At 42.7% G+C, this 18,502-nt stretch overlaps 1 protein-coding gene across 1 annotated transcript; it reads right to left on the reverse strand.

The window, feature by feature from the left end:
• Positions 1 to 241: 241 nt before the first annotated feature.
• Positions 242 to 18,013, reverse strand: LOC139926787 (transferrin receptor protein 1-like). Its single transcript, XM_078287632.1, has 18 exons — positions 17,897 to 18,013; positions 10,307 to 10,356; positions 9,975 to 10,212; positions 9,170 to 9,362; positions 8,750 to 8,972; positions 8,355 to 8,477; positions 8,011 to 8,106; positions 7,413 to 7,552; positions 6,994 to 7,145; positions 6,589 to 6,708; positions 6,285 to 6,370; positions 5,970 to 6,033; positions 5,686 to 5,753; positions 5,470 to 5,540; positions 5,072 to 5,183; positions 4,695 to 4,916; positions 3,815 to 3,973; positions 242 to 3,692 (listed from the first exon to the last, which is right to left on the reverse strand). The coding sequence occupies exons 2-18, from the start codon at positions 10,337 to 10,339 to the stop codon at positions 3,450 to 3,452; spliced, it is 2,343 nt and encodes a 780-aa protein (XP_078143758.1). The 5' UTR covers positions 10,340 to 10,356; positions 17,897 to 18,013; the 3' UTR covers positions 242 to 3,449.
• Between the last annotated feature and the right edge of the window lie 489 nt (positions 18,014 to 18,502).

An 18,502-nucleotide genomic window follows, 5' to 3' on the forward strand; every position in this document is an offset into this window, starting at 1 on the left:
CATTATGTTCAGATAAAGGTTTATAAATAAATGAAGCAAAGTAACTTTTAACTTCTCGATGAGTCCAGCTACCACACTGACATTTATGGAAACTTTCTCTGTAACCTGCAGCCATGTTTTCCATTCAGCTTTTAATCAATCACTGATTTCTTGTTGCATTTCACGTGATTCCAATTGTTCAATACAACTGCAATCAATCATTAAATTTGACTTTCATCTTCAAACCAAGACTCCACACTCATTACCTTGAAATGATTTATTGCAGCAACGAAAAAGGATAAGCTAAGCAAGCTTGTATACAGTTTCAGAAAAAAAATCCACATTGAATTTAAAAACAAACCCACATTTTCTCATAATAATGGACCGGCCCCCAAAAAAGGAGACTTTGCAGACCAATTCCTACAAATTCTCCATCCTCACAGTAAAGAATGTTTCCATTTCTGTGAGTGTCACTGGGTTGTCAAGTTTGGAAATGCCCAGTTAAATGCATTTAGCTCAGAAAATCAGTTTAATAATTCAACCTATGGATGTATGAATGGTTAAAGATCATTTCAAATGGGTTACTGAACCAATACTGAGCCATTTAATTCAATTATTCTATTGAGGCATACAAGGTGGTTTTAAATGCTCAGTTAAAAAACAAAAAACCCTTGCAGAGTGAACAATGAGTGATGGTGTGACCAGACTGACATTAGCTGAAGTGAGGAGGGCCTCATCACTTTCTCTTACCACATTCAATCTGTTCAATTTTAAACTATATAAGGAACTATATGAAATCCAATTCATACATGGAATATTAAAGAGCCTTTTTCTTTTTTCGCTAATTTGTTTCGATTATTTTCCTATGTATCGTTGCCGTTAACTTCATCTGAAATGTGGCCTTGCATGGTAGACATTTACACCAATAACTTTTGGTTTCAGCAGACAACAGGCAAAAAACAATAAACTACCAAAAGCATCAGAAGTATAGTCAAAGAACTACAGCGATTTCAAAACGAGTGTTGATCATCGAAAACAAATATACATCCTCTAAAAACTCTGAAGTATCTAGGAACTCAACACTATTATGCAGTCGCGAAACAAAAAGGCACAGGTAAGCCCCTTTAAAGAGAGAGAATGGACACATACATAAGAAGGGAGGATGTACTTTCACACGGAATCATTGAAGGACAAAACAAAAAACCCCATTTCTGTGTGGCGATCTCTTGTGGAAATGCGACCCCAGATATTTTTGTAACAATTTCTTTCAAAAAACAGAAACAGACATTCCACATGGTCTGAGCACTAAATCAGTTCTGTATGCAGCCCAAGGAAAGACACAACAGGTTAACAGCACTTGATTTAAATAGAGACGCCAAGCTCCCTAAAGAAGTCCAGTGCAGAGTAGAGACGTGCAGCTCCTTCACCTTACTGACACAGATCGGAAAGGTTTTCATGAGAGCTTAATAGTGGCATAAAGGGACTGACTGCCAAAGAGTGTGCCTTTGGAGATCAAGTAACTGCATTTCCACCATATTGTTTAAACCCATCACTACCTTTCAGATCTGTGCACATATGCATCTCCAGCAGGTGAGATGTAGGTGAGCTGCAGGCCTCGTTCCTGCCCGAGAAGTAACTAGGTAAGTAAATTGTGAAGACATTAGCGTGGAACGTCACAGAAGGGTTGTAAAGATGCGGACAACAAGTGCATTTGTATTGCAATGTACTGTATATATACATAACATTATGGGAAACACTGTTCCCGATAATAAAAACATCCACTCCTACAGTGAAAATATGGAGGGCACTGCCTCCGATATGGATATACACTGGTAGGCAAAAACTACCTTCTTCTTTTTCACATTATGGAAGACACTGCTCCCGATAATGTTTTCAGGATGAGAAGTGTACGTGCACCAAGGGCCCAGTAGAGACAGACAGCCGGAAGGTGTTAGTTCATTAAAGGCAGCTCGCTGTAGAAATATCTCAAGTATCGGGATTTTTTTATGTGTGATACATGTGAGCTGGCCTAGCTTAAATGGTCAACCCGATGTCAGGTCAATGCGAAGATGTTAGTAATCTGTGAGGACAGGAGGTTTGTCATGAACTGCCCGACTGTTCTGTGGTCAATACTGGCTGTCGGTCAACAGGTATACTTCTTTTAGCAGATGCTGCTTTTGTCATTTCGACAGTATAACTGTCATAATTATGGAAGGCACTGCTCCCGATAATTATACATTTCTTAAAAAAGGCGTTAAAAAACACTATTTATAGTGAACCCTGCCACTGATAAATAAATAACAAAATAAATAGACGTACGGTTTCACTTTCAGTGCCACGTGGTTGAAGGCCTTCTCCCCTGGTGTTTGAAAAGCCTACAGAGGTTTGTTGATGGTGGCCGATTCAGACAGCTTACAAAAGGTTAACTGCAAGTGAATTGAAACTTGAAAAAAAAAAAAAAACCTTGCCTGCCATATGAGGACTTTAGAGTAAGTTTTCTTTAAAGATGCAGCACCAGTAGGAGACTGTACTGAGCAGTGCCAAGTAATAACAGCTGATTGTCTCATTCAGTGAACTCCTATGTGTTCTGTGTAACACCACTACTGTGCTACTGGAAATTAAGTCTCCTTAGCAACATCTGAATCTCTGATGCCTTCAACTGCATGTTTCAGCACAATATGAACCTATAGCTACCAATAAAACCAGCTCAGGTTTTACCTAAATATGAGGCTACAGCAGAGGAAATACCAGCAGTCTTGGATTGTAACAACGATTCTGATTATGGTAAACAATAAATTAACTATAATTAGCTTATTGTACCATACTGCCCTTTCGTTGTTTTTCATATCTGAGCTGGCAAACACAGCCGCGCCTGTGATTATGACCTGATATTGTGCTGAAAACGCATCAGGTTCACTATATTCAACTCATTCATGGTCTAACACCAATTAAAGTAGTACTGTCACATATGATGGCCATTTGAAGGTAGATATTACTAGCACCAAAATATTCAAGATGTGGTATTTGAGTACCACACATGGGAAAATTATTCTTTCCAAAAGCGGGAAAAACGTAATGGCCTTAGGATTACTTAACAAAAAACAATTGAGCTTGCTTTTTGTAAGGCAGTTGAACTGAATTTCAGTATTAAGTGTTTGTATTAAGTGTTTGTGTTTGGCTTTATGGAGGATTTGAGAAAGAAGAGAGATTAAGCAGTGTGTCATTGGAGTGTAGAAAACTGTGACAGAGGGGTGATGAGTGTAATATTGATATCCGTTTAGGAAACACCTCTATTTTTAAAAATTTCCTGAAACAGGCTAACCTCATTTAGAATGCCGTGCAACTGCAGCTGTTTTGCTAACGTTAGCGGCCTTATTGGTTTTCAGACTGCCAGTTGTGTTTTGTGGGCCAAACCATAGACAGGAGAGGGAGGAGAGGGAGGAGGGGGAGGAGGGGGAGGGAGGATGGATTTAGATCTCGTTATCCAAAGACCAGATGTCCCCTGCCAGTGAGTTGGCGCAGCCCTGGATGGTCCAGGTGGCCAGGGCGAACTGGTTGCGGAACAGGTTGGCGTCGGCCTCGGGGTCGCTGGTCCTGAGGGCCTCCAGGTGGTTGGACAGCGCCTTGAGGGTGTGGGGGCCCGAGCCCAGCAGCACGTGACGGAAGGGACTCTCTCTGGGAGACACGTACGGCGACAGGAAGTTCTTTTCCACCTATACAAACGGGAAGAGGAACAGAGGGACGGTGAGGATAAACATTGCTTTTTTGTTAATAATCTTGTTTTCACACAAATCTAAAAAAACAAAAAACAAATCATCTCTCCTGATGATCTTACCGTCATGATGCGATCATTGATGATGCGGCACATCTCGATGTCCTCCAGGTTGCTGTTCTGGATATCTGCCACCATTTGGCGAGAGGCGCGACTGTAGGAACCAGATGCCGAGATCAACCACTGCACCGTCAGGGCCTTGGGCAACAGCTGGGGCTGCATCTGGAAGCACACATGACATCCACAGGGGCCATTTAGCACTCTGAATAAACAATACTAGATGGAACTGCATCTGGGCGCACTCTGGTTACATCATCAAACCAGCAATTAGTCAAAAACTGTGACAGAATTAATTACACAGCGGAACAAATGGGGAAATCGGCTCCCTAACTGAACCAGCAGTTCAACAGGGAGTTACTTCACAGTTCATCATACTATAAAGCAAGGAATCTCTGTAAGAGTGTCCTTCGCATATCTCGAGAACCGTTCGTTCTCCCAAGGACGTGCAGTGTCGGATTGGACACGCGACACGTTCAATATTAATAAACTTTCAATAAACAAGCAAACAGCGCTCTGTGCAGCAGCGGGGCTCAAAGCAAGCGACTGATAGCCTACGCCTATTTTGAACGGGCACTGCACTAGTTCATTCAATTTCTCTACCCGCTTAATCCTTTTCAGGGTCACAGGGGGGTGGGGCCTATCCCAGCATGCACTGGGAGGAAGGCAGACAAACATGTTGGACAGGTAACACAGACAGACAATCATTCACACTCAATGTCATATCGATGGGCAATTTAGAATCTCCAAGCCAAGCATTTCAGAAATTTCAAATTGCTCCCTGGTGGCGTTGACCGCAGCTTTCATATCTGAATTTGCCAGATCTGCACATGGCAGAAAGTGAGAATAAGTCTAACTTCCTGACAGAAAATAAACTCACACTCACCCTCTGAACAGACTTGACTTTCCGGTTGATCTCTGCCACGCGACTGCGAATGATGCTGTCGTACTTCTGCAAGTCCATCCGCAGCAGGTGGTCGTGGACTAGTCTCAGGGCTATCTGACCCGCAAACTGGGCCGCTGTCACCGCCAGCCGAGGTGTCTGGTTGGACGTGGCCGCGTACAGCTTCTCTCGGGTGTCCAGCAGAGTGCCAAAGTACTGGTAGTCCTACAGAGGGAAAGAGCAGACGCGTCAAGAATTATGCTTGACCCGTTGGGAAACAAATATCCCAGGATCAACCTAACTTTGTTATATAATGGCTCAGTTTATAAGGTTTTTCAGTTTGATGATGTTGGATTCAACAAATTGCTTATTTAACTTACTACTGCAGCAGGCCGACTTGCTGAATTGGTGGCGAATCTAAATGAGACCGAGGGAATGCCAGAAAAGGCGAGGAAAGGATAAGCAGCATTGTCCAGTTTCAGAGGCTCCAACCTGGAAGACAATCATATAAAAGATGAAGACGTAGCTACGCACTCTCTCAACACATGAGTACAATGCATGGATAAGGTTTGAACTGCTAGACCGTTTAGAGCAGGGAGAATAGGCAGTGAATATTATCTCCAAACATGAGAACGACAGCTGGCCTACACATCCGATTTTGGACAGAATACTAGTGAGAAAAGCTTGGTTGCCAAGGGAACGCATCACACCAACTAGCCACTATGGCTCTGAATGAAACTACAGCCTGTTTTCTACACAGCCCACAAGTCCAACTTACACATCTGTCTCCCAGTTGGTCCTTGCAACCTGAGAAAAGAGAGTCATGGCGGGGTTGTTTGGGGTTTTCACCTAAAGAGAGGAGAGGTGAATTGTCAAATGGAATTCATATCTGCATATCATGTCCTATGACCCCAACACAATGGTACGGAGACACTCAAAATGGTCAAACGTTAAATGGTTAAACATGCTTTAAAGTCGGAAAGCTGTCATTTACCTCCTTCAGAGTGCTCTCAATCAGGCTGTACATCAAGGGACTGGCTGCAGCTTTGAACCCATCCAGACCTGGAAAAGAAGAATTACATTGAAATTTTTCATTTTGACATAAACTATTAAATCATTTTTGGGTGGTGTTATTTGAGATAATCTAAAATTAGCAAAGAAACGTAGGACAAATCTAGCTCTAGTTGCATCTAACCATGGGACAAGTCTGTCTGCAGTGCATAATACAATGTGACACCATGACCCACAGTTCATTACACTATGTATGACGGTGCATACCTGTTACAACGCCATCCAGGTTAATGTATGAGAAGGCTTTCATGCTCAGAGAGGACGGATAACCCTAGACATACAGGAAAGGATATGAGAGAAAAAAAACACAAAAGAGAACAAACACCAATCAGTATCCTACGGAGCCCCTAAAGGTGATATTTTTTTATCTTGTTCCCACAAGATAATTAACTTGTGCGCACAAGATAAAAAAATATCACCTTTCAGGACTTTAGGGGCTCCATAGCATCCTTACAGCATAAAACACTGCTAATAAAAATGTGTGGAAATGCAGAGGGGAAAAATGTCATTACGCAATCTCACCTCCAACCACTCGGTGGCGCCAATGCTCCCATACTCTCCAGCACTCCAGCTGGCAAACACAATGCTTCTCCTTGGCTTGAATCCATCTGTCAAGGGGGACACAAATGCACATAAAAAAAATAAACCTAAGGTAACCCACTGCCTCCACAGAAAGCACTATAAAGTATCTGGCTTAGCGGATCCAATGACCGGTCTCTTAATTCCCATATCCATTCCATCGATGTTCTTTCAGTCAAAACCTTACACTATTTTTCATCAAAAAAGGAAAGATCAGCTTGGCTAGAGACTGGCATCCGAGACTCACCGTTCTTCACCATGTCAGAGATGGAGCGTGCCAGCTCAACCAGGACACTGGTGCCCACAGTCGATTTGGCAAAACCCGGACCCCATGCATCCCTCTGGGCACCGAGAACCACATAACGATCTGAAAAAGGGGGCAAGGGGGGGTGGGAAATCAAGAGAAAAAGAAAATTATAGGTGGAATGAGTTGGAGAGTGTATAAATGATCAAGAACAGACAGGGCAAGATGCCGTAGCAAGTCAACTGTGAATGAATAGTACTAAATTTCAAACTTATTTCCTATTGCACTAGTGTAGCTCCCTAAAAAACACCCATTTCAACACAGAATAAGACAACATTGCTGCTTTCTCTCAATTCTTGATCTCAGTGGGACTCGCTGGTTGAATACACATAAGATGAAGCATTATACCTGAATCCACAAAGCCTTTGATGACTCCAAAGACATTAGTGATCTTTTTCTCAGTCACAACGTTGTTGACCTCCACGGTAGCAATGTCGGTCTCATCTCCCAGCCTGCCGATGCCTCCCCACTCTCCTGGCACACTCTGGCCCCCCAGCTGTCTGTGGGGGCACAAAGAACACAGGATGAACATACAAGAAGCCACCACAGAGCCACTTGTGCTAATCTGCAGCACACAGAACCATAGATCTGGACTATGCTTAGGTTGAATTCAAGAGTGCAACAGAAACGATGCAGACCATCGCAGTGCAAAAGAACATTTTGTGTCAACAGCCAAGGCATTACACAAAATAGCATCATCTATTTGTGACCTCTACTGCATAGAAAAGACTTTAAATTTTAGGTGATCCTTATATGCCAAGCCCTACGTCACGATGGTGTAAGCCGTGCGTGTTGAGATGGTCTGGGCCAAGATTGATGGAAGGCCTGAAGACAGCACAGGAGGAAACTGGGTGTGGTTGAAGGAGGGGAAGCCTGGGGTGTAGGGGTCCCCTGAACCCATATGGACCTGAGGGAGACGGAAGGAGGGTGGACAACGCAAGAGTGAGTTAGCTGCTATCTTTTATCTAAGTAGGTAGGAGAGAAATTTAAATTGGTTGCATTTTATCCCTCTGGTATTTATGACTTGCCTACTTCTAATCATGTGCTCTTGTTCATGCGTGTTGTCTTGTCCCCTCACAATCAAAGTTAGGCTAATAGCCAATAATTATCTATCTAATATACTCTTATCTAATATGTATAATATAATCTTATCTAATATACATTTAACTGGGAAAATAGATGAGGGGGGTAGGAGGTGTGATGCATTTACCTGCTGAGATGTGTCTTCAATATATTGAACTACTTACTAAGCATATGGACTCAAATATAAACATATGCCACACAAACAGCTGTCTGTCCACTAGGGCTCACCTTCAGCCAGTAAGTTACATTTAAAAGTTAAATCTAAATGTCCAGCACACTCACATGTCCAAACAGCTGGGTGTCATCCCTAATAGAGTAATCAGCTGGGTCTGGGTAGATCAGCACAGCAGAGGCATTCATTTTGGCAGCATTGGCTACCTGTAAGCACAGAATGAGAGAGAAATGGAAAGAAATTAATGAGTGAAGAGAGCATCCATACACCTCTTACAGTTTATCATTAATTCATTTGGTCATTTGTTTTACAAAGTAACATAAAAAGAAATGTACAAAATCTTTTTTTTTTTCCTTTCAATCAAGGATGTGTTAGTACAAGGACTTCAGAAAAAAAAGCAAAAGGTTTACAATGATATAAAAGGCACACATCATCCTCTCCTAAAAGCACCCACCTTCTCAGCAAAGCTGATCTTGCCAGCTCTGACCATGATCACCCTGCCGTTCAGGTTGATGTTCTTGTCCTGCAGCAACCCGAAGTCACTCGCCTGCCCGTAGTGCGCATAGAGGACAGCACCCTGGAAAAAAAAACAAGCCTACTGTTTAACCCCAGTGCTTCTTTAACTACAGGCCTCAAAACGTCTTTGTTCTCTACGTTTTTGTTTATTGCACTTTTTTCTGCTGTATGTATCAAATTCTTTTTTGTATCAGAATTCTCTGTTTGGACATTCTCCTTTTGTCCTGGTTGTGTGTGGATTCTGTTTTTCTTCCCGAATATTACAGCAGGTGAAATAGTGGAGTATAATATTCAACTCCTTGTGACCCCTCCCCTCCCCTCCTCGTAGTTTACCGTTGCTGTTCCGTTGCCACTATAGGACAGGAATCCAGTTGGTCGCTGCTCCCTCCCTTTGAAGACGACTTTGTTGGAGCCAGAAACCGGGGGGTCCTGAACCTTAATAAAGTGCTCATCAGACCAGGTTTTCATGCCGTACTCTTTAAACCTCTTCAGCACCTTGTTCCCCAGCACCTCATCACCTGGAGAACCAGCCTGGTGGCTGTTACTGGCAAACTCACTGGGGTAGAAGAAAATACGATATGAGGTTAAGGGCGGAGGCGTGGAGTCACGGTTAAAAATGTAATGCAAATAAAGACAGAAATCGCTCCTATGTCAGGCATCGATTGTCATTTAGCATTTTTGTTTGAAAGACTTTAAAAGGCCAACACTGCCTCACAGCACATTCCCCAGGCAAGGCGTAGGGTTTACATTCACCTGAAGGCGTCTTCGAAGTTGGGTGCGCTGAGTTTTTGAGCGAGAAGTTTCTTGACATCGTCCCAGTCCATGAGGGGAGCAGCACCCGTCTCATAGGTCCCCTGGGCAACGGTGTCATCGAAAGGGAGCATGGAGGCGGCACAGCTGGGAGCCAAGTCCTTCTTCCGATGGACCAGGTAGCCAATCAAGTAGCCTGGTGGTGGCAGTCGTTACAGGTGATGAACAAGCAGAGACAGACAGAGCAATCGCAATGACGCAGAGAAGAGGACAAATGACAGAGGATAGAATAAAGGCATCAAGTTACACCCTCAACCTCCAAGTCAGCACTTTGTAATGCTATACCGCCAGCTGAGAGTATAGAGCTCCAACGACAGTGTAGGCCTTATATTACCGCCCCAAAGTCCTTCCACTCAGCACCAGTAAAATTACAGTTTAGTGAGTCAACTAGCACATCCCAAAGCCTGACTGTCCTGAAGCATGCAACATTGACTATTTTAAAAACTCCAGTGAATCAGTTTTTACTTCCTGGAACATAGTAGCAGAACTTGTGCTCACCAATTAGAGTGGTATCTGTTTCCTGGCAACATCTCTCTCTGATAGCAGATTTCTCAGGGAGTATTAGGAACTATCTTTCTAATTTCAACTGTATAACTTAGATAGATAGATACATATTATAAAACATTTTATTTCCTCGACGAAAGAAACTTGACAAGATAAATGCAGCTGCTCCAGGATTCATTTTCTTTATCTGTCCATTTATACATCATCTCCATTTCTACCCATCCATCCAACCATCCCCTCTTACCGATGATGAAGATGAGGAGGGTGGTGGCCGCAATGAAGCAGATATTCTTGGGCGTGCGTCCGGGTTTGCGCACCACATAAGGGTTGTGGTTAGAGTTGTGGTTGAGGTGCTCTCCCACTCCATTGCCCCCGACCTCCTCATCCATGTCAGACGACAGCTTCATCTCCACCTGGCTGTTGTCGCCTTCCATGTTCTGGGTCAGGTTGAAGCGTGTATAGGAGCGCGGCTCCCCATTAAACTGTTAAGGTAAATAAAAGAACAATGAGATGCAATCATTCTGTTGGGGGAAAGCTAATTTCTTAATATTTCAGGTTTTAGGTGGCAATACTTACTATTTTGGATATCGTTGACCTTGCCTGGTCCATTGCTGCTTCTCAGGAATCTAAAAAGGGAGGCAAAGAAGAAAAAGGTTGAGTCACTTAGTCAAGAGTTAGGCCAAACCATTGACCGTCTTTCCCTGCCACTTTCACCTGGCCATTTAATACTTCATGTTTTTATAAAGGTTTTATTCCTGTACAGTGAATTAATATACTGTTTCATTTCTAAGAATAATGGGGTGTCCAAAGAGCATGTCCCACCCCTTATCCAAACATCCATGGGGTTTCCTATGGTGCAAACTAGAAAGGCAGCACTGTTTCCAGGCACAAAAGACCAGTGTCCAGCGCCGTGAGGTCAACACAGACTCCATGCCTCCATGTGAAGTCCATGGCCAGAAGAATACAATGACAGAAAAAAAAACTAACTTCCCACTCGCTTTGATTCAACAGACAAGCCAAACAAAACAAGGTTTCAACCGAGCAGAGACACAGCACCTGAAATGCAAGACTGCTGTATATTGACTTAAATGTTATAATCCCTGACCAGCGTAATAAGAACCATGCATGTGATCGTCCTCTGGAGAGAAGGCTGCTCTGTAAGGTGCTTCAGCTCCACAAACATTAGAAAACTAAGTTCAGGTTGAGCATCTTTATAGAATAGGTACTTGTAAGTGACAGGACAGTGAAGTGAGCAGCTATAACTTTGCTAGAACTGTGGTGACATTTGTATCCCTTTGGGAAAATAGCCAAACAACAACAACAGTGCTACACCAAAATGATACACAACAGTGGCAGCACTTCTCCTTTACTGAAAAAGTAAAATAGTGGGAACAGTCTCTATTCTCATCTTCATAGGAGTAGTACAGCTCAAAATCATGCCCTGAATTGTGCATATGACTTTTGAGCGCTGTTGCCTTGTTTCAATCAGTCTTAGCAAATATTCAGTTTTAACCTTTATTTTACCAGGAAGTCCCACTGAGAACCAATTGCTCTTTTACAAGGGCCTCTAAGAAGAAGAAATTTAGATCAGGAGAGCACAGATGATGATTTCTACATACTGAAGGCTTTCAAACTTTCAAAAATTTAAACACTGCCACTTGGGCCGCCGAAGTGCGCAGATGCCTGGTGCAGCTTTAAGCCTGTGTCAGCCCAAAAGTTGTGAAGCCAAGATGGTTATCTCTAGGCTAAGGTTAAATAAAGAACTTTTTTAACATGGCAACAAGTTTAGGTTTAGCTAGCAAAAAATATATTACATAGTCACACACAAAATTAGATTATGTAATAAAACTGTCCTAATCACGCCTCTAGCAGCCTACCAATGTTTGTCCAACCCAGCACAACATTAGCTGTGATTAAACTTCGCCAGTTGCAGCACAGTACACCAAAGCAGAGAACAAGTAAAACAAACACACCTCAAGCTAGCCACGGCCACCTAAATTCCTGGACACTTGGAAGAACTTGAAATTTGAAAGTGTTCCTTTTTTTTTTTACCTGAAACTAGTTAAAATAAAAGTTGAAAGCGACAATGACCAAATTCAAACCATTACATTCAGTTTCAAATTTGACAATAAAAACTCAAAATATGCAATTCAGTTTCAATTTTTGCATAAAATGATTCAATTCAAGTATCTAAAATTCTAATTAATGCAATTCAAATTCAGTTTCTGCTGACACTATCACTACCCCTGCCCATTCACTTTGTTGGGTCGCACTGAGCTCGTTACGTAATTATATTTCTGACAGCACATGAGGGCAGAATACGTTCATCCTTTTAGCAGTTCAATGATGCACTCAAACGAAATGTTGAACCACACAATTTTACACTTTCAGGTTAGTACGAAAGTTACAATGACGATGATGAGTGAAAAGATGGTGACAGGAGTGAATGCAAACAGGAATGGTGAAAGCTATGAATGGAAATTACATGTGGATTGTACTATACTACTACTATAATATATCACAATGTCCACAATCTTGTGAAGGCAAATGACCAAATGTTAACCATGACGATACAACATCATCACATTGCCCACCCTGCCCTGCAGTAATCCTATTCACCCAACTGATCTCGAGACCTATGCATTCCACTCCTTTGCAAATAACCCACATCCATGACCCTACGGCCAATAAACCCTCTAATAGAGACCCTTCTATGAGGAGTTAGACATATTTCACACACCTCCACCCTCGACCCCAACTATAACCTCTCAAGCTATGTAGCCTAACCCCTGCCCACAACTCTCAACAAAAGCTTTCTCCTACAACATGAGCTGGAGTCGTTCTTGAAACAGAGTCTACAGCCAAATGCAATAGTGGCAACCACTAGGCCATTTCCAATATTTCTCTGGACAGATTTGAAACACCCACTCATCACTACTTCCTTACCAAAACTTAGTCCAAGTTCTAGTGAGCAGACCTGAGAGTCTGAATGATTGAGTAGTCCAAGATAAAGTGCTAATGACCTAAGCCCACCCTCCCATGTCTGACCTTCAGTAAAGAATAAAACAGACTGAAATCTCCTCAAACTGCCCTGGTCTTATCAACCACTGAAGTGGGTAAATCCAACTGCTATTAACAATCAACTTCTATGTGAGAGAAATGACCTCAGGGGTTAAACCACTACAAAACTGCCAGAACTTTGGACTGAATAAATCAGTGAGAGAACACTGCACAGTGGGCTTGTGCACAAACCACAATTCAGCTCAGTTTTTTGTGTGTCATACACTCCATCTGTCCCATGTGTTTTTTTAGACTGCCTCACCATTATAAACTAATGAAACAGAAATATGAAAAGAATTATCTGAAAATAGTAGGAACAAAATGCTGACCTTGACTGCAAAACTAGCTAATCAAGACTGCTGATCAGCCTAACTGCAGACAAAACCTCCCTCAATGACCCCTAGAGACCAATTCTGCAGCTCCACTGGAAGGAGATCCCAAACTGGACATTGCGTGAGAGGAGAGCTTGTGTGGGCAAATGCCAGGGGGGGCACACACACACGCACACGCACAGGCAGGCAGGCCTGCCCTACTTTATAACGCCAGAGCATGTCCTCGCTGAACTCCATGAGCACGCTTCCAAGATAGCACAGATAAAAAGCCTGGCCAGGCACTCCGAATGTCTTTCAATAAAGCCCACGAGGACACGGATGTAGGAACCCAGACATACAATAACTTAGCTCAGAAAAGGCTTTGGCTATTCTGGGCTATATGTATCTAACTTTAGAAGCTAGCTTGGCCTCAGTTAGCCCATAGCCTTCACTGACTTCTGCAACCTTGAGGAGCAATAAAACCCCACCATAACAGCAGTAGGTTGGCTCACAAATTGTGTTACTAGTTTGTGGGCTACTGTAGGCAAGGCTATTCAATATTTTTGTTCACAAACTCACTGCTTTCTTGTTGATGGACAGTGCAACATAACTTTGTAGAGACAGTTGACTGATATGGACTGTATAAATGTGGTACAGCAGCCCAGGCCTAGCTGCTTCGTAAAGCCAATTGCTCTCTAAGGTGAGAATGGCTACGTCTATAATCTTACATACCAAACATACCCAGCCTTAGCAGCATTAATACTTTAATCAGCTTAGCTAGCCTTTCAGTTAGAGAAACCTATGGATTAGTGACATAAAGTGTAATTACACAACACATATGAAGGATGCACGTACACACACACACACACACACACACACACACACACACACACACACACACACACACACACACACACACACACACACACACAAAGCACAAAGGACTTTCTCCATTGGGTCTCTAACAACCAAACTATAAGAGTGCATGGTACGTGCCCCAAGTCCTGGAGCCAGTCCTCTTGCTCTCAACAGTCTCTGGACCATAATCAAGAAGCATGTTCTGTATCTCCATTGAATAATTTTCAGAGACACGTGTGTGCGACGGAGATAGTAAGAGCAAACTTGAGTCACACCCTACTGGGAAGCACACTCACACACACATGGTGTATTAGACAATCATATCAAATGAGGCCAGGACAGCATGGTCCCCTGAGCTTTGAGAGGAGGCGATATTGGACAGAGTGCATCTGGCATAGACAACACACTGAGCCCTTGTAGTTGTCCTACTGTTGAACTGCTGTGAGCCTAAATGATTTGGATCAGCCTGCCATTCTTACGCATTATCAGGACCAGTTTTTCTTTGTGAATCAAAGGAAACCTATGGCTGGGCAGAGAACATGTCAGAGAATGAAAACCATTGCTTTTAAGTACAGGCCAGCTACCTACCTTGAACCTTCAAGGACTGCTTAAGCCAGCAGACTAATGGGAGAATGCTATCAGCGCTGGAATGGTAAATTCCTCTCTGGTTTCCAGGGTCAGCTGTATTGCGAAACCATGGAAGCGGCAGCATGGCCAGTAGGAGCCACATCAATCCAAGGCCATCGCAGTTAGGGAGACTCTTGGAGTAGCTTCCTCCAAATGCAATAGACGTTTAGTGACTGAACAACTCCCCTTGAAAGAAGGCCAAAATCAAGTTACAGCCTGAATTTCATCTGAAATTCCTCTCTGTTGTTGAGAGACAGTGATTGCGTTGGGAGTGTTCATAGCGGAGTCTCCATTTTGGAGTCCTGGTAACCTTTGGTTCATAAATAGACGGCCATTGAAATGCGGGCCACAGGACTTACAATCCAACATTACAACACCACCATTGTGAACTCTGTCTCAGGGTCAGTGAGAGGGGGGCAAACAAATTAAGGTGAAAACATCCTTTTCTCTAATACATTAAGCTTTCTTCAGGTGTGAGCAGGTTCAACCAAAATCTAATCTCTTACTTACTCAAGCTTGCTGACATGGTGGCTTACCAGTCAATCACCAACTTAAGCTACATCTTGACAACATTACATTATGGGTAGTCTGCAGTGCAACCCTAATAACACCTGCCATGTCGACAATAACATAATAACAACAATTAAGGTGTTAAAGACCTAGCCTATATGTCTAAAGGACCAGCAAATGGACAGTCTCTTAAGGCAGAATTTTCCATCATTTATACTTTGTATTGATACAGGGCTGTTGTTGCAGAAGACGAAGAGTAATTTGGTACTGTGGTACCACTTCAACTCAAGCAAGAATGATCTAAAAACGGACTTCCTAAAAATGATATCAAGCATTCTGATCAAATTCACTCGGTGTGATCAAACGCCTTCAGTTCATTCCAAGAAGCACCACATCGATATTGATGAACTACTCATCTTCCTGTTACGAAAATTCAGAGGAAAATCTCTTTCCTCTGGGACCTTTTCTCAGAGTCACGTAACCAAATGCCACAAGTGAAAATCCCAGTCCTTAACGAGAACAATGTAGTGAATAAGGAAATGAAAACCTTCAGAGTTGATGGTGCTATTTAACATGAAAAATGAGTCTGTGATAAAGGGACTTAGAAATTTGTAATTTCTAATGAAAAAAATCCATTCCCAGGTATACCTAAAAAAAAAACAAAGGATTAGGCTACAGGAATTGAAACGATGGTAAGACAAAGGGCACATTTCAGGATTATCAAGATCAATACAATTAAAATGCCTTGATTGTTGCAACAAGTTTAACACTAAAATCAAAGATTGGATCTTATGGGCTTCTGGCAACAGAACTCTTGCCAACCAGCCTAGCCTAATCCTTGTTGGAGAGCGAGCAAAGAAGAGGAAGAACGACGCAAAGAGAGGTGGAGATGGAGGAGAGGAAACGGTGGGAAGATTAAAAAAAAAAGTGAGGGGAATAGGACAGAGAAAGAGATGGAGAGGAAAAGAGAAAAAAAAAGATAGGGGGAGCAGAGGAGGACAAGGAGAGAGAGGGGTCAGGGGCGCGGAGGAGTCATTGTGCAGTGGCAAATCATGTGAGAGTCACATTGGGGAAAAGCTCCAAGTAGCTCATGGGAAAGTGAGCCAGCAGCAGAACAGTGAGGCAGGCAAATCCCATTTAGTAGGCCTATAGAGGTAGGCCTATTCCTAAAATGGCATTTGACTCTAAATCATAGACATGAGGTGCAGCACAGGATGTAGTTGTGCTCTATCCACAGAAGACAATAAGCTTTTTTTCAACTTTTAGGAGTGATTTTTTTATGATACAGCACACTTGCATATATACGTAGGTCTGGCTACATCCTACATCAGCGGCTCCCTACGTTTTTTCTCAGGGCCCCCGCTAACTCATCACTGATAAAATGTGTATCCCACCTCTCACTGATGTAGGCGGCGCCTCATAGTGTGTGCATGTCTTTCACATTGACATCAAGTCTTTGAGCCACATATTGCTCATCATTTAAGTCAGCAGGAGTCAGTGATGTCAGCAGGAGTCAGTGAAAGTAGGATTTAATGACAGTTATTTTACTTATTCTTCTACAGATACTATACAATTGTAAGCAGGCCTATTCTTAATAACGCTATAGTAAACGTTTTACTGTGTGTGGCTCTCAGGGGTCAAAGACATGTAAAATGCTTTAAGAGCCACTAGGGCAGCCAGGGGACGTTAATGGAGCTTTTCAGGGACACGACATGGCATGACCCTGCTAGAGCCAACTAGACTTGTCAAGTTCACCTGCTGCTAGCTTGAACAGTGCGGTGAATGCTTCGGTGATGACTAATATACACCCCATACACACGACATGTTAAAATAGCGCCTGAGGCACAACTGATCTGTAACCAAATCTAGTTCCTGCTACACCATATGATAATGTGACATGTGGTGTCTGTGAGGTACTTTGAATATAACAAGTTCATAGAGAGTCCTGGCCATCTTAGATATGGAAAAAATTGAGGAATGATTCTAACAAACTGCCATGTAGCTACACTTGTGTTCATGCAGACTACATTATTTTGCAGCTATATTCTGGCAGATTAATTAAGAATTATCAACCAATCTATAGTCCAGGCTCATCTCTCTCTCAGTGCATGATGGCCCAAACTTGTAGAGTGGAGGTTACAGCTATGTATGATGTTGTAAAGATAGCTTATCCGTGCAGCAGCCTACTGCTAGTCAAGTGTCAAGGTCAGAAAACAGGGACTGTAGGACGGTAATGTCTGCCTGTGGCTACCTACTGACACTGTGACCTACAGTATGTGCAGGGAGGATATGGCGAGCACTATGCTATGCTACGCGCATGATCCAGGAGCAGTTGGGATACTCAGCAGAGCCTGCTGAACGTGACTACCGGCTTTCCCGATTATGGCGCCGTCCTTTGCACAATGTGCCAACCGACGGTGACTGGCAAGACTATTGTTTCTGTCTGTAATTCAGGCAGATATGAAACGTGTCTCTTTCAGCCATATGACAGGTGACATTAACCTTAGTTGCTGCTTGCTTGACAGAACATGCTCCTGCAGCTGTCTGGATATACGATAAGATACAAAAACATGAATGAGCGTAGTCTACGTTACTCTCAAAAAATAGAAGGGAATGTAACTTAACGAAGATGTAGTTTACGTTTCCCTATGCGCTTTCTAAGAGACAAAAGGGCTCAGGTCCGTCCAAAGAGCAGTCGTTGAGTCGTGTTTAGTTCAATGTAATAGGCTTTTTACAATTCACGCCATTCTAATGTTCAACTTGCTCCATTATACATGTCTGTCACGAATAAAATCCTCACCTTCTCTTCAACACGGCTCGAGTCGGCTCTCTTCTTCTTTGACCCCCCTCTGACACGAGGTTTCTTGCCTTGGCTCACTACTATCTGTCGCTTTCACCCGGCGCCAGTGCGACCATAGAAGCGTATGCGACCTTGACCATGCTGCTTCTATATCAGAGCAGCCAGACCGAAAAAAAAAAAAATGTGAGCGTCACTCTCTGACGCGGGGTTCGTTCTCGCGTTGCTTGGCTGATGTGGGATTAAAATATCTTGAAATACACAGGCTACACTTGCCTGTTGACACACCTGCAGTTCCCAGGTATTATGCACTCATGCATAGCCTACATGAGTGAGTGCCTCTTACATTTTTTTCCCACCAACTTTGCAATAATCTTCTTGAAAAATAAACTATAGAAATCTTGTGATACATTTTTAGAAGAATACTATACAATCAGAGCAAAACTATAACTCCATATTATAGTATAATAGTGATACCATAGGAGTTGTAAAATAAATATAAAAGTAAAATAAAAAGTAAGAGTAAGATAAGGCTGCTATAGACTCTCTGTTGAGTACAACAGACACACTATAAGTCCCTATAGGAAAATTATAGGGATATTAATTTTT

This window comes from Centroberyx gerrardi, chromosome 13 (assembly GCF_048128805.1).
Source record: "Centroberyx gerrardi isolate f3 chromosome 13, fCenGer3.hap1.cur.20231027, whole genome shotgun sequence".
NCBI classification, from domain to species: domain Eukaryota; kingdom Metazoa; phylum Chordata; class Actinopteri; order Beryciformes; family Berycidae; genus Centroberyx; species Centroberyx gerrardi.